At 36.5% G+C, this 26,886-nt stretch overlaps 1 protein-coding gene across 5 annotated transcripts in view; it reads right to left on the bottom strand.

The window, feature by feature from the left end:
* Positions 1–1,132: 1,132 nt before the first annotated feature.
* LOC109267331 (Putative N-acetylated-alpha-linked acidic dipeptidase) overlaps positions 1,133–26,886 on the bottom strand; it is a 68,138-nt gene continuing 42,384 nt past the window's right edge. For 3 of the 5 annotated variants that reach the window (XM_053900184.1, XM_019450056.2, XM_019450059.2), the window contains 8 exons: positions 25,021–25,084; positions 21,114–21,181; positions 18,396–18,487; positions 16,705–16,795; positions 11,952–12,216; positions 11,598–11,697; positions 6,890–6,982; positions 1,896–3,057 (listed from right to left, as the gene is read on the bottom strand). In XM_053900184.1, coding sequence (XP_053756159.1) covers positions 2,868–3,057; positions 6,890–6,982; positions 11,598–11,697; positions 11,952–12,216; positions 16,705–16,795; positions 18,396–18,487; positions 21,114–21,181; positions 25,021–25,084 — 963 coding nt within the window. In that variant the 3' untranslated portion in view covers positions 1,896–2,867. Of the gene's footprint in view, positions 1,856–1,895; positions 3,058–6,889; positions 6,983–11,597; positions 11,698–11,951; positions 12,217–16,704; positions 16,796–18,395; positions 18,488–21,113; positions 21,182–25,020; positions 25,085–26,886 lie in introns of those variants that run through there. The other 2 variants (XM_019450057.2, XM_019450058.2) reach the window with 2 other exon arrangements.

Genomic DNA, 26,886 nt, shown 5'->3' with positions numbered 1-26,886 from the left:
AGCCAAAGTTGGATGCTCAAGTGAGTCACCCAGGTGCTCCACTACATGGCTTTTTATACAGGAAAATAGTAACACTCCTTAGTGTACCTTCCCAAGCCTTACATGATCTGATGCTAAATGTATAGACACACTCCATTTCTAGAAACACTAAATTCTTTGTATTTCTCTAACCTGCCATTCTTTCTTATTTCTATTCTCTTATATAATATGATCACTTTGCCATTGGGAATATAGGAGAATAAAACCACTTTGTAACAGTTTCACAGTAAAATTAAAGATGTACATATTTTACAACCCAGACATTTCATTTAGGATAGATGCTGCCCGAAAAGATATTTCTTGTATATTTGCATTGGGAGACATGTTTGTAGGAACAAAAGACAGAAAACATTCCAAACTCCCACCAGCAGGAAAATGAATAAATACATTCTATTATGTGTCAGCTACCCAATTTATTGCTTCTCTGCTGCAAACTTACTCTTCATTGCCCGCTCTTTGTAAAGATATCTGGATCCTTTAAAAATTTTTTTTTCTTTTCTGAGAGACATGATGTTAAACTTTGTCAGTAGTAGGCATTGTAGAGACCTTGCAGGAAGGGGCTTTCCTTCCTGGTTCCCATGTGCTCACCTGGCAGGTCTCTGCCTGCAAAGGACTTCAGCGCGTGGCTCATAGAGCATACAAGGCTTCACGAGTGCTGCCGTCCTGTGGTGCCCCGTCCTGTGGTCCAGGCTGCTGCTCCTCTGGCACTTGCTTCTTGCTGTTCATGGCGACCAGAACAGTAGTCAGGAGCTTCTTTTAAAACCGCCCATGGCTGGTTTGCTAGTGCAGTGCCTCTGGCAAGACAATTCCCCACAATCACAATTCCCACAGTAGCCTAGAGTGCAAATTTCTGAGGAGTTTCACAAGGTCTGTGAGCACAGCACCACAGTGACTTCTCTGCTATTCGGTAAGGCCCATGGGGTGGGGGAAGTTCATTAGCTGCTCCATCTAAGCCCTAGAGACAGTGACTGCTCCTTGTGTCTGCTACGCTTATATTCCTTAGAGCTCCCTTTACCTTTTACTAGAAGTATCTCCTTACTGCAATGTTATTATAACTAATCATCCTTAAAAAAAAAACAAACTTAAATCCAAGTTAGTTAACATATAGTGTAATAATGATTTCATCTATGTTCATCTATCTTGTTTCTCAAGTTCCACATATGAGCAAAATCATATAGTTCTCTTTCTCTGACTGAATTATTTCATTTAACATAATGCACTCCAGTTCCATGTTGTTGCAAATGGCAAGAATTCATTCTTTTTGATGGCTGAGTAATATTCCATTGCATGGACATTTGGGCTCTTTCCATAATTTAGCTATTGTTGATAATGCTGCTGTAAACATTGGGGTACATGTGCCTCTTTGAATCAGCATTTTTGTGTCCTTTGGATAAATACCTAGTAGTGCAGTTTCTGGGTCATAGGGTGGTTCTATTTTTAATTTTGGGGGGGATCTCCATACTCTTTTCCACAGTGGCTGTGCCAGTTTGCATTCCCACCAGCAGTGCAAGAGGGTTCTTCTTTCTCCACATCCTTTCCAACATCAGTTATTTCCTGAATTGTTAAATTTTAGCCATTCTGACAAGTGTGAGGTGGTAGCTCATTGTGGTTTTGATTTGTATTTCCCTGGTAGTGACTGATGCTGAACATCTTTTCACATGTCTAACGAATCACTCTTTATAATAACTTTTCCTGTTTGTGTTGCTGTGTGGTTTCCTTGTGTTAACTGGACACTGACTGATAAATGTTACATTCACGCAAGCCCATCGGTTTACATCTGCGAACTACAGCCATAGTAACACATGTGTGGATGCACCTTCAAAGGTGAGTGAAAAAAAAAATCAAGTCTTAGAATATACATACACAGTATGATTTTATTTATAAACAGTTAAAAAACATACACAAAGCCCAAAACACACAAGGGATATATACCATGTGTGGTATAATTATAAATAACAGAAAAACTCACAGAAGATTAAAGGAAGTGAGTATCTCTGGCAGAAGATGAAGGCACACTGGTCAGTGGCACACAGAGGAGTCAAAGATATTGGTAATGTTCTTTTTCTTAATTTGGTTATTTGTGGGGATAGTTCTACAAATATTCATTACTTTATTATTTTTCACTATACACATATTATATACACCCTTTGACATAAATAAAATATTCGCTAATTTAATAAAAGTAATTATCCTTTATGGTACAGAGAGACTATGTTTACCAGCAGTGCGAGTAGACCAGAGTTGTTCCACTGGCACACTAAGATAGTGCTCTCTCAGCCCTGGGTGGCCAGTAGGGCCAACACAAGTGTTGAACTAGACTTGATTCTCTGATAATGTCACATGGGTGTTTTAATATAGTAGGTGTTCACCTTAATTTAACATTTAGTTCAAACTCAGAATAACCTTATATTATTATTTTTATCTACTTATTTATTTATTTTGAGAGAGAGAGAGAGAGAGCAAGTTGGGGAGGGGCAGAGAGAGGAAGAGAGGGAGAGAGGGAATCCCAGGCAGGTTCCGTGCTGTCAGCGCAAAACAAGGCATAGGGCTCGAACTCACAAACCATGAGATCATGACCTGAGCCGAAGTCGGACGCTTAACCACCTGAGCCACACAGGTGCCCCTAGCCTTTTATTATTATAGGATAAAAATTGTCCATCTTTCTTTTTTTGATTCGAAGGGAGAAGAAGAAAGAATGCTAAGATGTGTGTGTGTGTGTGCATGTCTATATACATATACATATACATATACATAGTTTTATGTTTTAGTTTATCAATACACCATAGTGATATACCTACCTATTCAACACGGGTTCTCTGAAGAACCACCTAGGCTACTTCTCTCAGGGTCCCTGCTGCAGCCCGCACTGTAAAGGCTGCAATAGCAATCTGTCTCTTCACTTCTCCCCAGGCCTTGGAAGGATCATCTTTGTTTTCGATGTCAAACAGAGCATCATAAATTCCTGGAAATGACTCCCCTGCATACTTGTTGTGGCTGCTTGGAGCGTAGATGACATGCCTGTTGATAAAGACAGTGTGTTATCTATCAGTTGTCCAAATGATACACCAAGAGAAAAACAGGATCGCTCTATCAACCCTGGACTGCACAATTCTAATTTCATGATATGAATAAGCCACTTGTCAGCTGAATTTCCAAGTTTAGTCACTTCCAAAGACCAGTCTATGACGTGTGTGTTAATTAACTATGTTTTGACTTTTTTTTGTTTTTTTTTACGTTTTTATTTGAAGTCCAGTTAGTCAATGGGGCGCCTGGATGGTTCAGTCAGCTAAGCGGCCAACTTTGCTTCAGGTCATGATCTCACAGTACTTGAGTTCTAGCCCCGTGTTGGGCTCTGTGCTGACAGCTCAAAGCCTGGAGCCTGCTTTGGATTCTATGTCTCCCTCTCTCCCTGCTCCTCCCCCACTTGCACTCTCTCTCCCTTTCAGAAATAAATAAGCATTAAATTTTTTTTTTAATTCCAGTTAATATTAGTTTCAGGTGTACAATGTAGTGATTTAACATTCTATACATTACTCAGTGCTCATGATGAAAAGTGTACTCTTAAACCCTTTCACCTATTTCATCCACCCTCAACCCTACCTTCTGTTAACCATCAATTTGTTCTCTATAGTTAAGAGTCTAGGGGTGCCCAGTTGGCTCAGTTGGTTAAGCATTCTACTCTTGATTTCCGCTCAGGATACCATGAGATTTCCCCACATCCATGAAATCAAGCCCACATTGGGCTCTGTGCTGACAGCCTCCTTGGTCTTCTCCCTCTCCCTCTCTCTCTCTCCCTACTTTGCATGTGCTCGCTCTCTTTCTCAAAAATAAACTTTAAAAGAAAAGAGTCTGTTTCCTGTTTTGCCTCTCTCTCTTTTTTTCCCCTATTCTCATTTGTTTTGTTTCTTAAATTCCACATATGAGTGAAATTATATGGTATTTGTCTTTCTGACTTATTTTGCTTAGGATGATACTCTCTAGCTCCATCCACATCGTTGCAAATGGCAAGCTTTCATTCTTTTTTTAATGTTTATTTATTTTTGAGAGAGAGAGAGAGAGAGAGAGAGAGAGAGAGAAATGGAACACAAGTTGGGGAGGGGCAGAAAGAAAGGGAGACACAGAATCTAAAGCAGGCTCCAGGCTTTGAGCTGTCAGCACAGAGCCCAATGCAGGGCTTAAACTCATGGACTGCAAGATCATGACCTGAATCGAAGTCAGACGCTTCGCCAACTAAGTCACCCAGGCACCCCAAGATTTCATTCTTTTTAATGGCTGAGTAGTATTCCATTGTAGATACATAACACTTCTTCATTATCTGTTCATCAGTTGATAGACATTTAGGCTGTTTCCATGGTTTGCCTACTGTAGATAATAACACTATAAACACTGGGATGCACGTACCCCTTTGAATTAGTTTTTTTTGTTTTGTTTTGTTTTGTTTTTTTATTCTTTGGGTAAAAACCTAGTGGTGCAATTATTGGATTGTAGGGTAGTTCTATTCTTAACCTTTTGAGGAACTTCCATACTGTTTTCCAGAGTGACTATACCAGTTTGCACTCCTGTCAAAAGTGTAAGAGGCTTATTTCACTTAGCATCACACTCTCCAGTTCCATCCACGTCGCTAAGTGAAATAAGCCATACAGAGAAAGACAGATACCATATGGTTTCACTCTTATGTGGATCCTGAGAAACTTAACAGAAACCCATGGGGGAGGGGAAGGAAAAAAAAAAAAGAGGTTAGAGTGGGAGAGAGCCAAAGCATAAGAGACTGTTAAAAACTGAGAACAAACTGAGGGTTGATGGGGGGTGGGAGGGAGGGGAGGGTGGGTGATGGGTATTGAGGAGGGCACCTTTTGGGATGAGCACTGGGTGTTGTATGGAAACCAATTTGACAATATATTTCATATATTGAAAAAAAAATAAGAGGGACAGAAAAAAAAAAGTGTAAGAGGGTTTCCCTTTCCCCACAGCCTTACCAACACCTGCTGTTTCTTGTGCTGATGATTTTAGCCATTCTGACAGGTGGGAGGTGATATCTCATTGTAGTTTTGATTTGTATTTCTTTGATGATCAGTGATGTTGAACATCTTTTCTTTCTTTTTCTTCTTTTTTAAAAATGTTTACTTATTTGCTTTTGAGAGAGAAAGAGAGAGGGAATGCACAGGGGAGGGGCAGAGAGAGACAGGGAGACAGAGAATCCCAAGCAGGCTCTGCACTGTTAGCGCAGAGCACAACTCAGGGTTCGAACACACAAACTACAAGATCATGACCTGAGTGGAAATCAAGAGTCAGACGCTTAACCCAACGGAGCCACCCAGGTGCCCTGAGTATCTTTTCATGCGTCTGTTGTCCATCTGTATGTCTTCTTTAGAAAAATGTCTACTCATGTCTTCTGTCCATTTTAATTGAATTATAAAGTTCTTTATATATCACGGATATAAAACCTTTATCTAATTATGTTTTTATTTTAAACAGATGACTTAACGTGGTTCATAGCAACAAAAATAACAAGAGCCACAATAGTTGGCACCTACTAGGGATCATGCTTGTTATATAATTTGCCTATAATTTTTCTAACCCTTGAAAATAAACTCTACAAAGTTGATTTTAGCATTTCAAAAAGGAGGAAATTAAGATATGAGAGATTATGGGATCAGTCTCAAGTTACATTGCAAGTAAGTACTGACTTTTCACTATCCCACTTTATCCTCTGAAATGTAGCACAGTTGTGATTATCAAAGTCCTGTTTGTGACCTGCCAACTTACTACCGTGTTTTTCTCATTAAAAAGGAAGACACACTAACATGTTAGAATGCCTACCTTAAAGTATGAAGAACTATTAAAAACAACCTTGAAGGTTTAACATGACTTAGGTAGAAGGTGATGTTTTATTAAAAGAACTATGTCAGGGCATAGTAGGTTAAGTGGCTTAGTAGGTTAAGTGTCTGACTCTTGGTTTTGGCTCAGGTCATGATCTCACAGTTCTGTGAGCTCGAGCTCCACAATGGGCTCTGTGCAGCTGGCAGCTCAGAACCTGCTTGGAATTCTCTCTCTCTCCCTCTCTCTTTCCCTCTACCCTACTCGCACTGCCTCTGTCTGTCTCACAATAAATTTAAAATCTTAAAAAAAAAAGAAAAGAAAAGAAAGATCTATGTCAGTTCATGTAATAGCCCATGAAGGGAAGGATAAGTTCCCAAGCAAAGAGGTAAGGAAAGAGGCACAATCATGCTGCCATTGGGAAATGAGTTACCATGCTTGGATCATGCCCAATTCTGATCCTTTGATAATCTATAAACAGACAGATGGGGCTATTTCTTGTTAGTCAGTGATCTAATTCATTCTGCAACTTTCAGTAGGATCAATCTAATGTTCACCACTGATGTTTATCAGAAATATTTAGGATTGTCAAGAATTAGTAAAAAATGTGAACATTAGGGGAGTAAGTAAATATATATTTATTATATACATTTCACATATATTTATTATGTCTTATATACATACATAAACACAAATATACTTAAAATGAGAGAGGGACTAAAATTATCTAAACCAAAATATAAGCATAAACTAACTGATGGAATTGGGGATATTTTTATTTCCTACCTGTGACTTTGTGAATATTCTAAATTTCCTACAATGAACATATATTCATTTATTATCAGAAGTAAAAAAAATTAAAAAGAAAGGTATATAGCCATCATATTACATTATACGAAGAAATAATATATTTATCATTTACTATATATATTTTGAAATTTTCTATTTGCTTACAAGAAATCAGCTATAGTTTTTCCACAGTGCAAAAAATAAGACAGAATGATAAAATCAATAGTCATATTTGTATCCTTACCTATAGAAAGGCCTGTCTGGTAATCCTAAAGGATCAATAAATGCTCGTTCCAAAAACATCAATTGATCATTCATAATTCTCAATAATATTGGGCTAAAAAAGAAAATGAATACAGTTGTCACTTCACGAAAACGTGAACACTACACAGCAAACTAAAAATTCAGAACAAAACAGGGTTTCCTGGGTGGCTCAGTCCATTAAGCATCGAACTCTTGATTTCAGCTCGGGTCACGATCTCACGATTCATGAGATAGAGGCCCGTATCACGTTCTGTGCTGACAACGCAGAGCCTGCTTGGGAGTCTCTCTCTCCCTCTCTCTGTGCCCCTCCCTGGCTCACACTCTCTGTCTCTCAAAATAAATAAATAAACTTTAAAAAAGTAAATAATAAAATTCAGAACAAAACTAAACACAACTAATATATCTTAAATTCCTATGATATGCAAATTAAGAACAGCATACACAGTTACATTTAAAGAAACCTATAAAATACTATTCTCCTGGGGCTTGTAAAAGCACATGAAGTTATACTTTCCAATTGAAAAGATGACAGTAATTTTTATTTATTTTGAAATAATAATGAATTGACAAACCTAGGCATTTAAAAATAGGCAAGATTTTTTCATCTTAGGTATTCTAGTAATCTACTCAAAGTAGTCACTTCAATATGGAATGGGATAGCTCATGAAGAGAAGGATAAGTTCCCAAGCAAAGAGGTAAAGAAGGATAATCTATTAATGTTAATGTAAGGTTCCTGGAAAATTATACATATTTTACCAAATGACAGCTAATGTTTTTATTGTTATTAAAGATAAACTATAATAAACACAAGAAATGGTGTTTACTTTATCCTTTTAACAAGATTTGAATGTCTGCTGTTATCAAATATCAGATACTTCTAGAGGCGCCTGGGTGGCTCAGTCAGTTGAGCGACCGACTTCGGCTCAGGTTGTGATCTCACAGGTTGTGAGTTCAAGCCCCGCGTTGGGCTCTGGGCTGACAGCTCAGAGCCTGGAGCCTGCTTCGGATTCTGTGTCTCCCTCTCTCTCTGCCCCTCCCCCACTCATGCTCTATCTCTGTCTCAGAAATAAATAAACATTAAAAAAAATTTTTTTTTAAATAGCAGATACTTCTCCTGCTATCACAGAATTCATATTCCAAAGAGGGGGGTGTTATTGTAAAAAGAATGATTCGATATCATTGAAAATGTATCAAGTTTTGAATAGTTGAACAATGAGTTATTAAATTCAACATATTAATTCTGCTATAATTTAACTATTGAGAACTGTTATTTAATAATTTAGTTATTTCTTTATTTAGTTATATTTTAGTTTTAATAATAACTACTGATTCCTATATGCCAATTACTATTCTGAATGGTTATGTAATGTCTTCTTTCTTTTCTTTTCTTTTTAAGTAGGCTCCATGCCCAACATTGAACTCACGACCCTGAGATCAAGAGTCTCCTGCTCTACTGAGTCTCCTGCTCCTGACTGAGCAGCCAGGAACCCCAGTAATGTTTTCTTTAATGTTCAGAGCAATCCTGCAAGTTAGGCAGGAAAGCAGTCCCATTCCATAGCTAAGATAACTAAGACTCAGTAGTTAAATAACATGCCCACATTCACAACTAGAAAGTTTTAGAATGAAATAGAAGCTCAGTACTATTCTTTCAACTGCACTATGTTGACAAAAGGAAAAATAAAATAACTAAAGGCCCCATAATCTGGTTTGAGCTATTTTTAACATTTATTTATTCAACATCAAGAACTCAGGTTTTGTGACAGCATCAAGGTAAACTCAGTGTAAATTTTACCTGTGAACACCTCACATAAACTAACAGTGGAGACAACTGCATAAAACACAATTTCAGTAAGATACTAAAGGTTTCTGAACCAAATTCATAAAGCATTACAACAACAACAACAACAACAACAACAACACATACACACACACCTCTCTCTGGATTTCTGATCTTGAGGCTACCACTGAAAAACCATGCTGTTCCTTGTACAAAGCACAGCCTAGTTTGAAATAGCCCTGGGAGGTAAATGCTGAGAACATGGGACTTAAGTAAATGGGGTTTCTGCATTCCAGAAGCATGCTGACCTTCCCAGGAAAACCGAAGAACGAATAAGTCTTCAGGTTGAATACTATGTGAACATGAAGGTACCAAGGAGACAACTTTCTGAATCCTTTGATGGATCTAGGGATTGATTCAGCAGAAGCAGAATTAAAGAAGCGTCTTTTCCTTGGATTTCAAAGTTTGGGTTGAGAAATTCAACATTCAGTTTCATGTACTTTAGCCAGCATTTACTATTATCATGGGTAATGCATTTTTACAGATGTTTCAGGATTTGTAAACATAGTGTGGAGACACAAACTATACCTTAACTACTATTTAGAGAGGATAGGACAAATACAGAAATATCCAAAGTGAAAGCCAAATATCCTAGAAAACCATAATCTATGCCCATAAAGCATTGTGCCAGCAAGAAGAAGTATCTTTTTTTTTTTAAAGATAGAAAATCAACTTCATAGAATATATGGTGTTTGGAATGTCCTTAAAGTTTATTTCTCGTTGTAGATTTTTTTTTTACCCACATAAAAAATTTGGAAAGAATTGGAAAGTATACAGAAAAAAACCCCTCATGTCTACCCCAGAATAACACAATTATTATACTAATTGGTTTATCTTGAGTTTTTCTCTATATTTGTTCAATAAAAGTATAATCAAATTCTATTTAAATTTTATATATTTTTGCTTGTTTCACATTTTATTATAAATATCTTACATTATATTTCCTTTATAATCATCTATTTTAATGCTTATAAATTATTCAAATTAGTGGACAACTAATTTTTTTTAGTTAATTACTCCCCTCTTAGGTAATGACTGTTTGGAATTATTCGGTATTATAATTCCTATCTTTCTCTGAGAAGCCCTTTTTCTCTTTCCAAACTTGAAACTCTTTCCTGAAGAAAAAGTCCAAGAAATGGAAATACTATGCCAAAGTCTAAGAACTCTGTAAATGACTCTTGAAACATTAGCAGTATGAGTTTGTGCTTTTCCAAAGGTTTTTATTTTTTATTTATTTTCTTTTTCAAAAAGGTTTTCAAAGCAATTCACAATGCTATCAAAAGAGTGTGAGAATGCTGGCTCCAGTGAACCATCTGGGGCAATGTGTATGACCAAGTTTTAAATCATTAGTTGATATGAAGATAGTACAACACTATTTTCATCTGTAATTTTTAACTAGTGGTGAATTTGAAGGTTTTTTGTCTCTGTTTCTGTACTGGTCGTATCTTCTTTTTTAATTGGCTTGCCCATTGCCAACATTTTCAACCTTGTTCTTTTGGATTTTTTTACCAATTTTCAAAAATATGTTTATGACATTTATTATATTATTCCCTTTCCATATTTGTGGGAAAAGAGGTTTCCCAGTCTTCTATCTTTGCTTTGGATGATTAATTTTCGTATTATTAACCATTTCGGTGTCCTCAAACCTCATTGCTTTCTCATTTCCTTGTTGTGTCTAAACTTGAATTTCACTTCCAAGAAATTTCAATTTTTAGTAAAGAATTCTTCTATATCCATCACTTATGTTTGCATGTGATGTGAAGTGAGATTTTTGAACTCAACTTCTTATCAGCTGCTAAAAGGCTTACACATCACTATTGTTGAATATGTCTTTCCTCTCCATTTATTTTTGATGTATCCTTCATTATAAATACATTCTTAAATGTCACTCATCTATTTTAGGACTCTCTGCTCTTATCTTTGTATGTATTTTTGCATCAGTCCCCAAGGATTTGATATTTGTAACTTCATAATAAGTTTAATATACAGAAGATGTTCACTCTCAAAATTCTACTTTAAAAAAATTTCCTTAATACCTTCCCATTATTTTTCTCCCATCTAAAAATTCTGTTCCAATTATCTTTTACTTTTGCGATTTTATACAGAATTGATCCTAAACGCTTACTACTAGAAGAAAAACGGTTTCACAACACTTGTTATGCTGGATAAAGAACTTGTCAGGTGGAAGTGGAAATGAAGAACTCCGAGGTAGTGACATTAAGAAGAGGGAGAAAGAAGGTGTGCTCTGGGAATAGGAGAATTTGGTGGGAGTATGATGTACAAACATGGAAAGAATGAGATAAAACTAGAAAAAGCTGGGGTCACAGAGCGAAGGACCTTCAGGGCGAAGGTGGGAATTTCATAACTATTCAGCTGGTAGTAAAGGGGCACTGGCATTTCCCAGCAGCACAGCTGCCACTCCGAATGTTAGAAATGGGTCTTGGAGATGGGGCGCCCGGGTGGCTCAGTCAGTTAGGTGTCCAACTCTTGATCTCCACTCAGGTCATGATCTCACAGTTTGTGAGATCAAGCCCCGCGTCAGGGTCTGTGCTGAAGGTGTGGAGCCTGCTTAGGATTCTCTCTCTACCTGCCCTCTCTCTGCCCCTCCCCTGTTTGTGCTGTCTCTCTCTCTCTCTCTCTCTCTCTCAAAATAAATAAAAAAATAAAAACTTAAAAAAAAAAAAAAGGAATGAGTTTTGGAGAGATATGGTAGCCCTGTATAGGATGCATTACAGTGGAGACAGAAATCAGCAAAACAATTTCCAAAGACATTTCAGCAACAAACATGTCAATTAGTATCTCTTTTTCATTGTATCTATTATATGCATAACTTAAAAAATGTACAACATACTTGTTTTTGTCCAAGCCTTGGAGTCTCTCACTGAACTTAGAAGCAATTTCTGTAAAATTCTTCACAGCAGAAAAAAGTGAATCTGAAATAGAAACAGGCCCTAATGGCATTGATGAATGGCTTATGCAAAGGGAACAATACAGGAAGTTGTCCTCTTTTGCATTTGACAAGGTATTTATAATTAAATATTACAAGATGAGCATCAATGAAATGGAAAGCACTTTTATAGATGTAAACAACGTATCTGATCCCACGGAATGGCAATAATTAATAAATGGACTAAAGTAGGTCATTGCATTTTGGAGATTAAATAAAACCCAGAGATAATGAATTTTGAAAGAGGAAGAAGCTTACCAAATGACACACTGTACTTTTTCATTTCTTGAGGATGTTTCATTGAAATATTGTATATTTTGTCAGCATACTTTCTTAAAACTGTAGCATAATCTCGACAGTCAAATGGGAGCACTGTGGAATCGGCCAGTTCAAACACCATCCCTCCTCGAACCTGGGCCACAGTGAGGTGATACTTAAAAGTTGGATCATAAAACTTCTCCACCAGTTCATACGTTTCATAGACACTGTGATACAGTGGATAGCTCCTGAATTTGTTTGTTGCCTACAAAAAAAAAAAAAAAAAAAAAAGAAAAAGAAAAAGAAAAGGAAAAAAACACAAAAAACCAAAAACACAAAATATTTCTCTTGTAAGATAGCTTATAATAAAATGCATAGTATCATATTTACTATTAATATTAGTAAAACTGTTTTGGCCAATAACAAATAAATAAAGTATTTCAGTGCCTCAATAAGCCACTTACTAATGGGTTAGTATTATAATATTAAAACACACCCCAGGTTTTTAGTAATTAAAAAATATGTGTATATAACATAAATGATAGCATAAAAATTATTTGGAAAGGCCTAAGTCTTGCCTTCAAGAACACAGGAGATGGGAAAACGTTTTTGAAACTTTAAAGACAAGATAATGTTTCATTTCAGTACAAATAATTTAAGAAGACAGAGAATTGGTAGAGGCAAGGAAATGAGTATCATATAAGTATTATACAGGGGAATGCTGCAAGTTGTTAATGACTGAAATGCCACAAACGGATCATTCTCTGACAAGCAGTGTGTGAAGTGTGAAGAATGGGTACAGTGAGTTCAGTAATGGATCCAACGTCTTGCTCAGGAGAGAGAAGGAATGCTCAGACATATCTAAGAAACCAAGAAAATACACAAAAGCCAAGAGGCAAGGACCTTTCCAACTTCGAATTGCTGATTTATGCCTTTTGCCTGTTTTATTTAGCTGCTTATCATTTTAGTTGCTCATTTTTTATTGATATAAAAGAACACTTTATACAGTGGTGTGTTGAAGATACTAAGACTCTAAAATTAACCAGAGTTTGAATCCAGGCTTTAGGATTTATTACCAAATAACTTTTGAGTGTTTATTAACCCAAAGATTCTTAGCCTTTCTTTACTGTAGTTTTCTCACAAGTAAAATGTAGATAATATGAACATCGATACTCATCACAACCCCCATCTAACCTTCCCTAACTTCCTACCCCAAAGGCAGGATTAAAGATTTCCTGTCTGGGGAGAATAACTAGTCCAAGAGAAAAGACATATAGATTCTCAAATTGTTGCCTCCCCGTGATGCAACCAGAATAGGCATTCTTGACCACTCTTCTCAGAAGCTTCCCATTTGACAAGTGCCACCCTTGTATACAGGACTTCAATCAGCTTGCCTAAAAGGCAGGTTGCCAAAGATGACCAGGCATTTGAAAACAGCCTTTGACGTGAAAGATACTAGACCAAGCACACAAATTAAAATAAAATCAACTCAGAGTAAGGAGGTACTGTATGGAATGGAGGGAGACTTAATAATAATAATAATAATAATAATAATAATAATAATAATAATAAATAAAGATATCAGTTAAAAATGAATGACAGAATTGAGAAAAATATTCCAGATGGTAAAAAAAGACACAGATAGAAATAAAAGATAAAATATAAATATATTAGAAAAGAATCCCCAGGTATTAAACAACTAATAGTTCAAAAAAGAGGAAAGAGGGAAGAAGTGATCAAAGGAAAAAGTATTCCCTCCAAATGTGAGACATAGGTTTCCAGACCAAAGGCCCACTCTGTACCCAGCCCAGTGAAAGGAAAAATGTATTAACCAACCAAGGCACACACATACACCAGGACAGCATGAAAGGTATAAAACCTTCCTTTCAAAAATCATAGAGCCAGCATGAAAATAGACACATAGGTCAATGAATGAAATAGACAGCCCAGAAATAAATCTATGCATATGTGGTCATGTAATCTATGACAAAAGAGGCAAGAATATACAGTGGGGAAAAGATAGTCTCTTCAATAAATGGTGTTGAGAAAACTGTACAGCTACATGCAGAAGAATGAAATTGAACCACTTTCTTATCCCACACACAAAAATAAATTCAAAATGCATTAAAGACTTGAATGGAAGACCTGAAACATTAAAACTCTTAGAAGAAAACATGGTCAGTAAGCTCTTTGACATGGTCTTAGCAATATTTTCTTGGACCGGTATCCTCAGGCAAAGGCAGTAAAGGCTAAAAGGTGTACATAGGACTACATCAAAATAAAAAGTGAAGGAAACAATCAACAAAAGGAAAAGACAACCTACTGAGAAAGAGAATATATTTGCAAATCATACATTCATTAATGGTTTACTATCCAAAATATATAAAAAACTTTTACAAGTCAATATCAAAAACACAAACAACCAAATTAAAACTGGGCAAAGGCAGGAAAAAAAAGGGACAGAGGACTTGAATAAACATTTTTACAAAGGATACATACAGATGGCCAATAGACACATAAAAAAATGCTCAACATCACTAATCATCAGAGAAATGCAAATTAAAATCACAATGAGATATCACTTCATACCCGTCAGACTGGCTATGATCAAAAAGGCAAAATATAGAAAATATTGGTGAGGATGTAGAGAAAAGGAAATCCTTGTGCAATATTGCACAGAAAGCAAACTGGTGCAGCCACTGTGGAAGACAGTATGGAGGTTCCTCAAAAATGTAAAAATAGAACTACCATACAATCCAGCAATTCCACTGCTGGGTATTTATCTTAAGAAAAGAAAAACACCATTTCAAAGAGATACATGTACCCCTATGTTCACTGCATCATTACTTACAATAGCCAAGACATGGAAGCAGCCTAAGTGTCCATCAATAGATGAACACACACACACACACACACACACACACACAGGAATATTACTCAGCCATAAAGAATGAAATCTTGCCATTTGCAACATGGATGGGCCTAGAGGGTATTATGCTAAGTGAAATAAGTCAGACAGAGAAAGGCAAATACCACATGACTTCCCTTATATGTATAATCTAAAAAAACCAAACAACTGAGTAAATAAAACAGAAATGGACTCAGATACAAAAAACAAACTCTTGGTTATCAGAAACAGGAAGGGTTAGAGGGCAGGCAAAATAGGTAAAGGGAATTAAGAGGTAAAAACTTCCAGTTATAAAATAATTAAGTCACGGAGATGTAATGTACAGCACAGAGAATATAGTCAGTAATATCATAATAACTTTGTATATTGATAGATGTTAACTAGATATTGTGGGGGTCATTTTGTAATGTATAAGAATAGTGAATCACTATGATGCACACCTGAAGCTAATAGGATATTGAATGCCAATTATATTTCAATAAAACAAAAAAAAAAAAGTGAAGCAATCAGGGATCAAATAGCAACAAATTTCTCAACAGCAATCCTGAAGGCTGAAAGTCATTGAGTGATGAGTTCAAAATTCTGAGGATGTAGGATTTTCAACCAAAAGCTTTGTGCCCAGGCAAACTGAAAAAGAATAGTGTGTAGTTGAAATGCATTTCAGACATGCGAGGGCTTTACATTTCATACACCCTTTTCAAGAAGTTCTTGAAGGATGTGCTCCAAAAACAGTAAAGAGTAAACAAGAAAAAGGAAGATACAAAATCCAGGAAACAGAAGATGTGAAACAGGAGAGAAATGAAGGTGCTCTCAGATTTCTCAGTGAAGGAAAATTTCACAGGCAAGAGATGTGCCACAGGCAAAGAGAACAAGCAGAGAATTCAGAGTAACAGGAGATCCCAAGGAAAATGAAATCTGCCAGATCGCCTGATGTTTTTAAATATACTAAAAGTCTGTGGTGAACCAGTTATGGATACATGGAGAAGAAAAAAGATATTCTAATCAACAAGTGTGGTACAAGCATATACTGAGAAAATGCAATGAGGGAAAGTACTTGGGAGTTGGGAGAAAAAGTGATATAAAAGAGCTAAATGCCATCTTCCCTAATGAGATGTAAACAGATAATACATAAAACCGAAAAATAAATAGCAGCATGAGCATATTATTTGTCAGCATGCAGACAGCAGAATAAAACAATTAAAAAGTTGAAAAAATCTGAATCTGCTGAGCAGAATCAGAAGTGGGACAAGCATGGATATGGGATAAGGGACCACTGTTTTTCATTACACACTCTTACAGACTGTATGACATTCTATGAACTATGTTCCTAGGTGGCCTTGATAAAAATAAAAACTATAAGTGTCATTGTCATCATTAGCAACAACAGTAGCCAAAAAAATTAGGACTTGTATAGGTGTTCATGGTTTATTGTGCTATTCATCATGATAATCTATTGTGATAAATAAACTTTCATGTTTAATGACTGGGGAGCTAATGACATAAAAATCCAAATATTTGCAGGTCTTGATAATAACTAATTTTGAACGATAACAGGTAGAGAGGAATCAAAGACAATTTTGACATTTCTAGTGTAAGTAACTGCATGAAACCAATGCCATCTAATGAAACAGAAAACATATTTAAGGGAGTTCATCAAAGTTCAAGTTCAAAGGCTCAAAATACCAGATGCAGGAACTACTCCATTAGTAGTAGCACCATCTCAACCACATCTGCTTCAAATTCCTCTACTTCTCTACTGCTGAACTCACTTTTTAAAATTCAGAATTATTTATTTAGCTAAAATATATTCATAAATAACCTTGAAAATCTTATTGATAGACTTACCCAGTTTTTAGTGTACCGTGCTCTGCCTGAAGCAATTCCAAGTCTTTGGAAGAACACCTCAAAATCATTACCAGATCCCAACTTGCTAATCCTTATAGGGATTAAAACATGAAATTATTTGAGTAATTTCTTCAGGGAGTACAGATTAAAGATTAATTAAACTCCATTCTTTCTACTATAAATATAATTTTTATTTATAAAAATCATGTTAGGCAAGTAACAACAAAAAATAATTGCGAGGAATATCAATTTTGATCATGGAGTATCTACTTCCTTAAGACTGTTTTGGGTAGTAGTGACCATTGTTCTCTTGGGTTCCTGAACCCAATTCCAACATGTGGAGGGGTGTGTGTGGTGTTTCCCCATACCAGCAACAAGCAATTCTCTGGGATACCAACTGAGTGTCCTAAAATTCAACTCAATTCTGACACTGAAGATAACACCATACTCCATAAGTGAATGGCTCCATCCCAAAAGACTGCCCCTCCTCTAATTTCAGAAGCCAAAAACAAACCCAGGTGGATTTCTCAACAATGGGCTACAGATTAAAGATTCCCCAGTTCCCCTCCTTGGGTTCGATTAATTTGCTAGAGCTGTTCCCAGAAGTGGGAGAAACATTTTATTTACTCGATCAGATCACTGGTTTGTTATAAAAGGATACAACTCAGGAACAGCCAGGTGGAGGAGACGCAAGGGGCAAGATGTGGGGAAAGGGCACAGAGTGCTCCATGCCCTTCCTAGGTGTGCCACTCAATGTGGAAGCTCTCTGAACCCTATCTTATGGAAGCTTCATTAGAAAGTCATGATCGATTAAATCATTGCCCATTGCAGATTGATTCAACCTTTGCTCCTAGGGTGGGACTGAAAGTCCCAACCCTCTAATTATGTGGTTGGTTCTCCTGGCCACCAGCCCTCATCCTTAGGTGGGGATCCAAAGGTCACCCTGTTAACATAACAAGAGGCACCCTTATCTCTTTCATCACTTAGAAAATTCTAAAGATTTAACTTCTCTCTGCCAGGAAAGGGGCCAAAGATTGAATATATACTTCTTATTATAAATCACAATATCACATGTATGTAAGTTACTTTTTTAAAGAGATTCATTAAAAAAATAATAAAATAAAATAACAAGTTCATTATGCTGGAAAATATTTCCCCTCATTAACTTATTTTACTACCTGTATTTGTTGTGCATGATGAAGTTAAAAGAAACAGAAATTTTTTAGATAACTCAGATGTAAATACTACCCTTAAATTTTTTTTAAGTATTCATACTCTTTAAAGCTATAATCTCATCTCTAATCAATCTTTATCTCTGAGATATTTATTCCTGTAATTTGCTGTGAAGACACAACCAATACTGAAATGATGCCTATATTTTTCTTAGAGTAACCAAAATATTTGTTAACTGTATGATATTCAGAAAAGAGAAAATGTATCTAGTAACTGGGGGACAGAATTGTGAGGGGAATTACTTTCTACCATACTTTTGACTTACGTAACAGGTGTATATAGTGCCTACTCAAAAAAGAACCATTTCTTGATGGCCTACAGATTTAACTTCAAAACACAAGAATATTTTATTTGTGAACCAAAGCATTGCCTTTCCTTTATCATTGAGAGAAAATACACTTTCATTTTCAACACAACCCCCTACTGTATGCAACAGAGACTCTTGTTTGCATGGTTACCTGGGCATGCCACTGAACTCAGGGGAAGGACTTTTTTCATTCCAGCTCTCATAAAGAGATTCGCCTTCAAAGCCTTCATCAGGGCTTTGGAGCTACACAGGTTAAATGGGAAAAAAAGAGAATACTTACAAATCAGATATTTTAAAATCAAAATGTCCATCAGCCAGGGAATGAATAAGTAAACTATATTCAGCAAAACAAGTGATGTAATTCATATTACTAGCAGTCATTAAGAATTATAATAACGAATTTCTGACAATATGGTAAAATGCTCATGCTATTATATACAGGTGGAGCTGCTATAAGAAAAAAAAAAAAAAACAACCATGAAGTGTATGGAAAAGAAGGCCTAATTATTACCAAGCCATCATATTCAAATGATGTCCTATTATAAGATTTTTTGGGTCTATTTTTTTCTGAATGCATGAAGGCTGCTCTCAAAAACAGACTTCTCTTATAAAAAAGAAAATGAAAGGAAGCAAGGTGGTTAAGAGAAGGTATTTCTTTTAATATCGCTTCTTGCCAGTAAGGTCGCTAAAGGTCATTAAATAATACATAATAAAAACAAATGCATTAATATTGAGTATTTGTTGTAATTTCAATAAATACTGGGCTTTAACTACATTTTCTGGTTTTACTGATGAGAAAACTGAGTGAGAAAAATATGACCTATTATTGAATTCTAAACCTATACTTGACATCTAGAACATTAGATGTTATCCCAAAAACATTTTGCAAACTCAACTTCAATTAATGTTCTGTAGTTATTCACAGGTTATTTATTATACATTATATGGTACACAATTGTTTTTGTTTTATATTTAATAAAAGTCCTATGTTCTGTTTTTCAACAAATTCAATTTTCAAAAATTAATAGAGTACCTATATTGTTTAAGACTTTTTGTGAATGCCATGAAAACAAAGCTCAAAAAGACACATTAGATACTTTCTACTAGTGGGAACTAGAAGTAAAAATGTGAAATTCAATGTGCTAGGTATGTGCAAAGGTCTATGGGAATACAAATAAATCTGCATAAGGATGGGGAGAGAATCAGAAATTATGTCAACATCTTAACTTGCAAAATATGAATAAATAAAGACACAAAATAATTTCACTCGAGCTTATAAATTTACACAAAACCTTGATATAAGGGACAGTACCACTCCGTTTATTCTAGGAAATGCAAATTTAGAGGTTGAGCTTCTGACTTAGGCTCAAGTCATGATCTCACGTTTGGTGGGTTCAAGCCCCTTGTCGGGCTCTGTGCTGACAGCTCAGAGCCTGGAGCCTGCTTAGGATTCTGTGTCTCCCTCTCTCTCTCTGCCCCTCCCCCACTCACACTCTGTCTCTCTCTCTCTTTTTTTGTCTCTCTCTCTCTCTCAAAAATAAACATTAAATTTTTTTTTAAAAAGAAATGCATATTTAGAATAGTGTAGAAATATATAACTATATTTTCAGTTCATCACTAAAATTTAAAATGCTATGAATCCCTCTCCCCCAATAAACAAAACAGAATAACACAGACCGCCAAAACTGTCAAGCATCGAATCTGACTTAGAGTGCTGCGTTTGCAATTGTCCCTGGGTGCCACCAAACCACCCAGAAAACAAATATAACTGCCAAGCTTCCTCAGCATTTACCTTAAATTATATGAATGGTGAAATTTCTCTGAAATACCCTGTTTTCAGGTATTACAGTTTTTATACATTTCATGGAAACTGATAAAAACTACAGGCAAATGATGCAGATCTTGAGTAATGACATGAATACATTTTTTTCAAATTAATTTGCTTCTATTCCTATAGGGGAAGTTAAGTTATAAGATGAAATTCCATGCTTTTGAAACCAAAGGTTAGTGATATTAAAATCCCTATCTGAAGGGCAATAATCGTGTTTTTCTTGGTATTTATACTTCAGTTGGTAATTCCATTAAATAGGCAACTCTTTTTTTTTTTCCTTTCCAGTTCAAATCAGATAATTAACAATAAAAACAAAAATCTGCCATGCAACAACTTCTTCATTATGACTAACTTTAGTCCCAGTGGGTTTAGGAGCAGGACAACTAAAGTGAAGAGTTGCCTGTCAGTCCTACAGGAATTCAGGCACTGTCTCTCCAGCAGGTTCTGTATCTTGTGCCTCTGTCAGAACTAAGAGAACTTTAGCTGTCAGCCCAGGTCAGTGGGGCTCAGTGGAATGCAGCTCAAGTCAGGAAGTCAGAAAGGGGGGTACATGGTCTCACTTAGCCTCTGCCCCAAATTGATTTGACCTTGGAGTCAGTACTTGGTGTTTTTACACATACTCTTTCTCAATCACTTAGAAACTTTAACTCTTCCTGCATCCTGGGATAACTGGTATCATGATAGGAAGGAGTATAAAGCAGTTTTAAAATTAAGGACTTAAACCACAGGACCAAGTCCTGGTTCAGCTACTGCACAAGTTGTGTGACTTTGGTGGCTAATGCTTTTTGATCTCAGTGTTCTCCATTTCACATGGGGATGGTAGACACAATGCTATCCAAAGGCTGCTTCAGGGCAGTTGGGGGAAATGGGATAACACGTGTAAATAGTTTACTCGATACAATGTTCTCTGGAGTGGGTATTTGCTCTATGAGAAAAAGACAAGCTATAAAACAAGGCAGCTGCTTAACATAATAATGGTATCTCAATGAAACATTTGTAGAACTCAAATTTTCTAAAATGATATGTAATTATTTTTACCTCCTTTGTTAGGCTGTATACCAAGCTGTACATCAGTGGGGAGCAATCAACTCGTAGAGTATAGTTTCCTTAAAGATAAAGAAAGAATGTTTTTTTTTATTTCATTTACTTCATTCTTTCATTCAAAGACCAGTGTTAACTCTTTAGCCAGAAAGATCCTTTTAGAAGCTAAGTCCAATCAAAACCCTCCAACTCATGACTCAATAAAACTCATCATGCTTACCTTGGTCCTCAGTTCCATACAAGAAACAACCCCCGTCACCTCTTCAAATCTTCACATCCCACTCTACCCAAGCAGGGACCTTCTCAGGGTTTTTGCACATACTGTTCCTTCAGCCTGGAACAGCATTCTGCATTACATCTGCATGACTTAAAACTCCCCCACTTCACTTAGACCTCTAATGTCATGTTTTCTGAGAGTTGTCCCCTGAACACCCTACCTAAAGGAGCACCCTCTCTTCCCTTCATCCTAGCTACTCTTTCTCTCTTGACCTTGGCTTATTTCTCTCCTTATTAGTTAACTCTCACATGTGTTAAATATTTGCCTTTTTATTTGCCATCCTCACACCTGACTGTAAGTTCCATGGGAACAGGTAGTCTTTTTATTTGTTGCCATATCCCCAGGGCTTAGTACAGTCTTGGCGTTTAGCATTTATCCAATAAATATCTGTTGTAAAAATGCATTTGTAAGGCAGGTGCTGTCCATCTACTTGTGAATACAGAGCAGAGATGGGGTTCCCATTCCTCAGGAATTCTATGTCTGACGAGCTTGAGAATCTTGCAAACCAGCCAGGAGAGGTGCCCTCAAGTAGCTGTGGGAGCACAGCGAGGAGAGACTAGAACAGGCTGGGGGCCTGGGGAAGGGGAAGTTAAGACAACTTTATCAAGGAATAGCCTGTACAAATGCCCAGAAATATAAAAGTACATGATGTGCTCAGAGAATGGCCAGAAACTCTTATCTCAAAGCTTAAGATCCATGTCTAGGAACAGCAAAAGTTGAGGCTTTAAAAATAAGTAGACACCCCAGCAGAATTGTTCCTGAAACTTGAAAGGCTGGTTCCAAAATTCAACTGATGGGGCACCTGGATGGCTCAGTCGGTTAAGCATCCGAATTCCGCTCAGGTCATGATCTCACTGTTCACGGGTTGGAGCCCCTCATCAGGCTCTGTGCTGACAGCTCAGAGCCTGGAGCTGCTTCAGATTCTGTGTCTCCCTCTCTCTCTGCTCTCCCTTACTCACGCTCTCCGCCCCCCCCCCCCCGTCAAAAATAAATTAAAAAATTAAAATAAAATAAAATTCAACTGGAAGAAGAAATATGCACAAATTTTAGCTACTGCAATTTTTAAAACAGATAAATAGCCAATAAGAGTGTAAGCCAGAGGGTCAGAGAGATAGTTTGGCAGCATTTATGGCAATGTATTGCACATATACCATGAGCAAGCAATGATACTGTAGTTCTCCACTCTCGACTTGTGTAGAAAAATATAAGGCAGGCAAATAAAAAAGATATTGACTGCAACAAATGGAAACAATCTGACCATCAGCTGGAGAACTGAGACATAAATTGTTCTGTTGAATACACTGTAGAAGTTTAATTTTCAAGTGAAATAGATCTATATACACTGACATGGAAAGTTTTCCATAATATGCTGCTGCATGAAAAAGGCGAGATGCAGGACCATTTAGCCTGTAAGATGTAATATGTAATGGAAACCTGTATAAGGTAGTGAGGGGGAACAGAATATAGGGATAAGAAGGATAAAGTTGACCAGCTTGATTTGAGTTTCAGCTCAATCCTTTACTAGCTGTGTGATCTTGGGAAAATTACTTAATCCCTCTGAATTCACAGTTTCCTCTTCTACACAAGGGAGACAATAAAGTACTCACCTCAGCGGATGATTGTGAGTATTAAATAAATTTTTACACATAAAGCACTTAAGAGAGTACCTCCGACACTGTGTGAGCTGAGTTCTATATATGTCAGTGTGATGGAAACACCCCAAACTGAGAACAGTAGTACCTTCAGAGAGAGGGCTGAGTTTGACATTTGTAAAGATTTTTGCTTTGTCTGTAAATTTTGCATTTTAACATGAGAAAGTCAGTGTATCACTTATTGTGTTATTTTAAAAACTCATACTTAATAAGATTTTAAATATAAACCAAAGTAAGGTAAGTGGTGTCCTAATCTTAGGGTAACATGTGTGTCATTTGTTCTGGGTCTTGAAAATGATGGGGAGACCATGCAGCATTTTAAGGCAGGGAGTGACATAATCAACAAATTCCAATGATTTAAAAATATACATTAAAAATCAAATCTTGCCAACAAAGCTAGCAAGAAAGAGAACATTATTCTGCTTTTGAGAAATATATGTTTATGTATTTATTCTGTGTAGCGAAGGGGTTTCATCCTACCATGTGTTTGTTTTTAAGTATGGGTAATAGTTCCAAGCTAATATTTTTGAACTTTTACCCTGTGCAAGGCACAGGTGTGGGAGTTTTGTAAATATTAACCTCTTTTGCCCTTCTAAGAGCCTTTGAGGTATATGTTCTTGGCAATTCTATTTAGAGCTGAGAAAACTGAGACACAGAAGATAAGTAACAAGCTGAGGTCATACAAGTAGGAAGTGGCTGTGCCGCGAATAAGGCCACACCCTTCACCATGACCATAAGAGGAGGGGGAAAGGATTACTGAACTGCACTGTGTGAGCCACCTTGGGGACGATGTAATTTAGACACCTGGACAAAGAAGAAATGTCAATGCCAACATGCCTCTGTCAAAAGGCATTGTCTCAATTATTGTGGATGTGATAAGTTTATCAATATACTACCAAAAAGATTCTCAAAGTCTACCCTTCATTGACTCATTCTTTGCTGCACGAATGCAACTCATGTGTCTTTAACAAGACATTAGGAAACCAGGAGTTATCAAGAAAGATCCTGTCTGTTACTTGCTGAAGAATATAGCCTAGTAACAGAAGTAGTCTGTAAAGCAAATAATTGTTTAGTAATGGTCATGAGGAGAGCTACAGGCATGGCTTCCCTGAAAAAGTACCATTTCAGGAAGACTGTAAGGGTAAGAATGAAACAGATAGAGTGAGTGTGGAACAGCCATCCTAGTACAAAGAACAGAAGCTGCAATGTCTGGGAAGTTGCATGTAGTCAAGAACAGAAAGATGAATGGGTATGGAGGGTAGTGACAACGGACTGCTCGATCTTGGAAATAGACCTGAGAATGTCCTTTCGATTGAATCTCTACTTATCAAAAGCAGATCCATTCTTACAGGCCAGTCTTGAGTGTCTATCTCATTTCTCAAGCCTTTCCTGAACTTGCTACTCTTCTCTCCTCTGAACTCTCAGACCAGCCTCATTATAGCCTTCTTATAGTACCTGCATATATTAGAATCCTAGACTAATTTATTTCCTCGTTTGTACTGAGCCACAAACTTCCAAGTGCAAGACTTACTAACTTCTGATTCCTCTGAAATACTGGAAAATACATTGCATACAGAAGGGCTCAGTAACTATTTCTTGAATAGGAGGAAAAAATATTTAAGAAAAAATATACCTGGACATCAGTATTTCTTCCCAAATCTATCCGCATTATATTTAAATTACACTTTTTTGCTACCCCATTCTAAAATCACAGAAATCTTCTGTTCTATGATTTACTGATTCATTTAACAGGTATTTACAATCCCTAGTGCAGACAAGGTAATCTGCCAGGTGAAGCAAATCAGAGAGGGCTGCTTTCCCAGATGAGCACTCTAGGTCTCATAGCTGCTGTGAGGCAAGGGTGGCATCCCAACACATGGGATGGATTTGCCTTCCTTATTAGTACATAATTTATGAACTAAATGGCTGCTACTACCATGATCACACCTTTTCCTACAAGACCAATGAGATTCACCTTCTATAGAAGAATCAGCATTAATATAGGCCACACCACGCTCTTGAAGGAGTCTGGAATTCTCCTACAATAAAAAAAGAAAGAAAAGCATAAATATGTACCATAACCTCCCCATAAAACAATCATCTCTACATTTGCTGTGTGCAGCTTTCTGAATTAAGCTGACCACAAAACTGATTTGTAGGATTCTCAAAGTGAGTTTGTTTGAAAGAATTTAAGTAAAGACTACTGCTAAGAAATAACAGGAAAAACATTTTTAAGACTAAAAATTAAAATGAACCTTTCCATCTTAATATGGTAAATAGAAAAGGAGTTGATTGCTTAACCATACCAGAGTTTATCCTTTAAGAAATTCTCTTAGCAAACATGAATGACCTAAGAAAGAAAATCTGTGAGTGGAAATTTTCCCATGATTTTTTAAAAAATTTAAATAGAGATTATTACCCAATTCTCAGGGAATAAATAATCTCAAATTTATGGGTTAAAACTATGTGAGGTTTCTTTCTGGTCTACACTCAGAAGCATGAAGTTCTCCTGTAGGATACCACCACCTACTGGTCAAGACTGATCATTGCACAACTTTAAAATGCTGACAAAAAGTGCAGCAGGTTTTTTGAGCCATTAAGTGGATTTGAGTCTTCAAAACATGCAATTTCCTAAGCGTCCTGACAGTAAGAAATAAAGTGGAAAAGATTTGCAACTGTAGGTGGGGAAAATAATTGAAGGAGATAAATAAACCTCAAAATATTTAGGCTCTTCCTGATGCCACCATAAATCTTTCCTGTCTTTAGGAACACTACTTTTTTTTTTTCCCCCCAAAGAAAATAGAAGTTTGCAGGGCTTCTCCTAATTCCTACAGAATATAATAGGAGCCAAATACGTTTTAAAGCATTACTGGAAGTAAACGAGATAAATTTTAAGTTTGCCTATATTTACAGCTAATGCTTCTATTACACAAAGCCAACAATATATGCAAGTAAAATTAATTTATTTAAAATTTTAAATCCAGTATAGTTAACATACAGTGTTATATAAATTTCAGGTGTATAATATAGTGATTCAACAATTCAACAATTATTCAGTGCTCACCATGATAAGTGTACTTTTAAATCCCCTTCACCTATCTCACCCATCCCCCCACCCTCCCCTCTGGTAGCCATCAGTTTGTTCACTACAGTTAAGTCTCTTTCTTGGTTTCTCTCTCCTCTCTCTCTCTCTTCCCTCGTTGTTTGTTTTGTTTCTTAAATTTCACATATGAGTGAAATCATATGGTATTTGTCTTTCTCTGACTGACTTATTTCACTTAGCATTATACTCTCTGGATCCAACCATGTTGTTGCAAATGGCAGGATTTCATTCTTTTTGTGGCTTAATAATATTCCATTACATATATATGTGTGTGGATATATATATATATATATATATATATATATATATACACCACATCTTGTTTGTCCATCTATTAATGGACACTTGGGCTGCTTCCATAACTTGGCTATTGTAAATAATGCTACTATAAACATAGAGTACATTAATCTTTTTGAATTAGTGTTTTTTTTTTGTATTCTTTCAGTAATTATCCAGTTGTGGAATTACTGGATTATAGGGTAGTTCTATTTTCAATTTTTTGAGGAGCCTCCATACTGTTTTCCACAGTGGCTGCACCAGTTTACAGTCCCACCAACAATGCATGAGGTTCCTTTTTCTTCACATCTTGCCAACACTTTTGATTTTAGTCATTCTTTCAGGTGTGAGGTGATCCTTCATGGTTTTGATTTCCATTTCTTGGTGATAAGTGATGTTGAGCATCTTTTCATGTGTCTGTTGGCCATCTATATATCTTCTTGGGAGAATGCCTGTTCATGT

This window comes from Panthera pardus, unplaced genomic scaffold (assembly GCF_024362965.1).
Source record: "Panthera pardus isolate Hobbes unplaced genomic scaffold, ASM2436296v1 HiC_scaffold_12, whole genome shotgun sequence".
NCBI lineage: Eukaryota > Metazoa > Chordata > Mammalia > Carnivora > Felidae > Panthera > Panthera pardus.
Note: the sequence above shows the minus strand (reverse complement) of the source record. Positions and strands in the feature narration are given on the sequence as shown.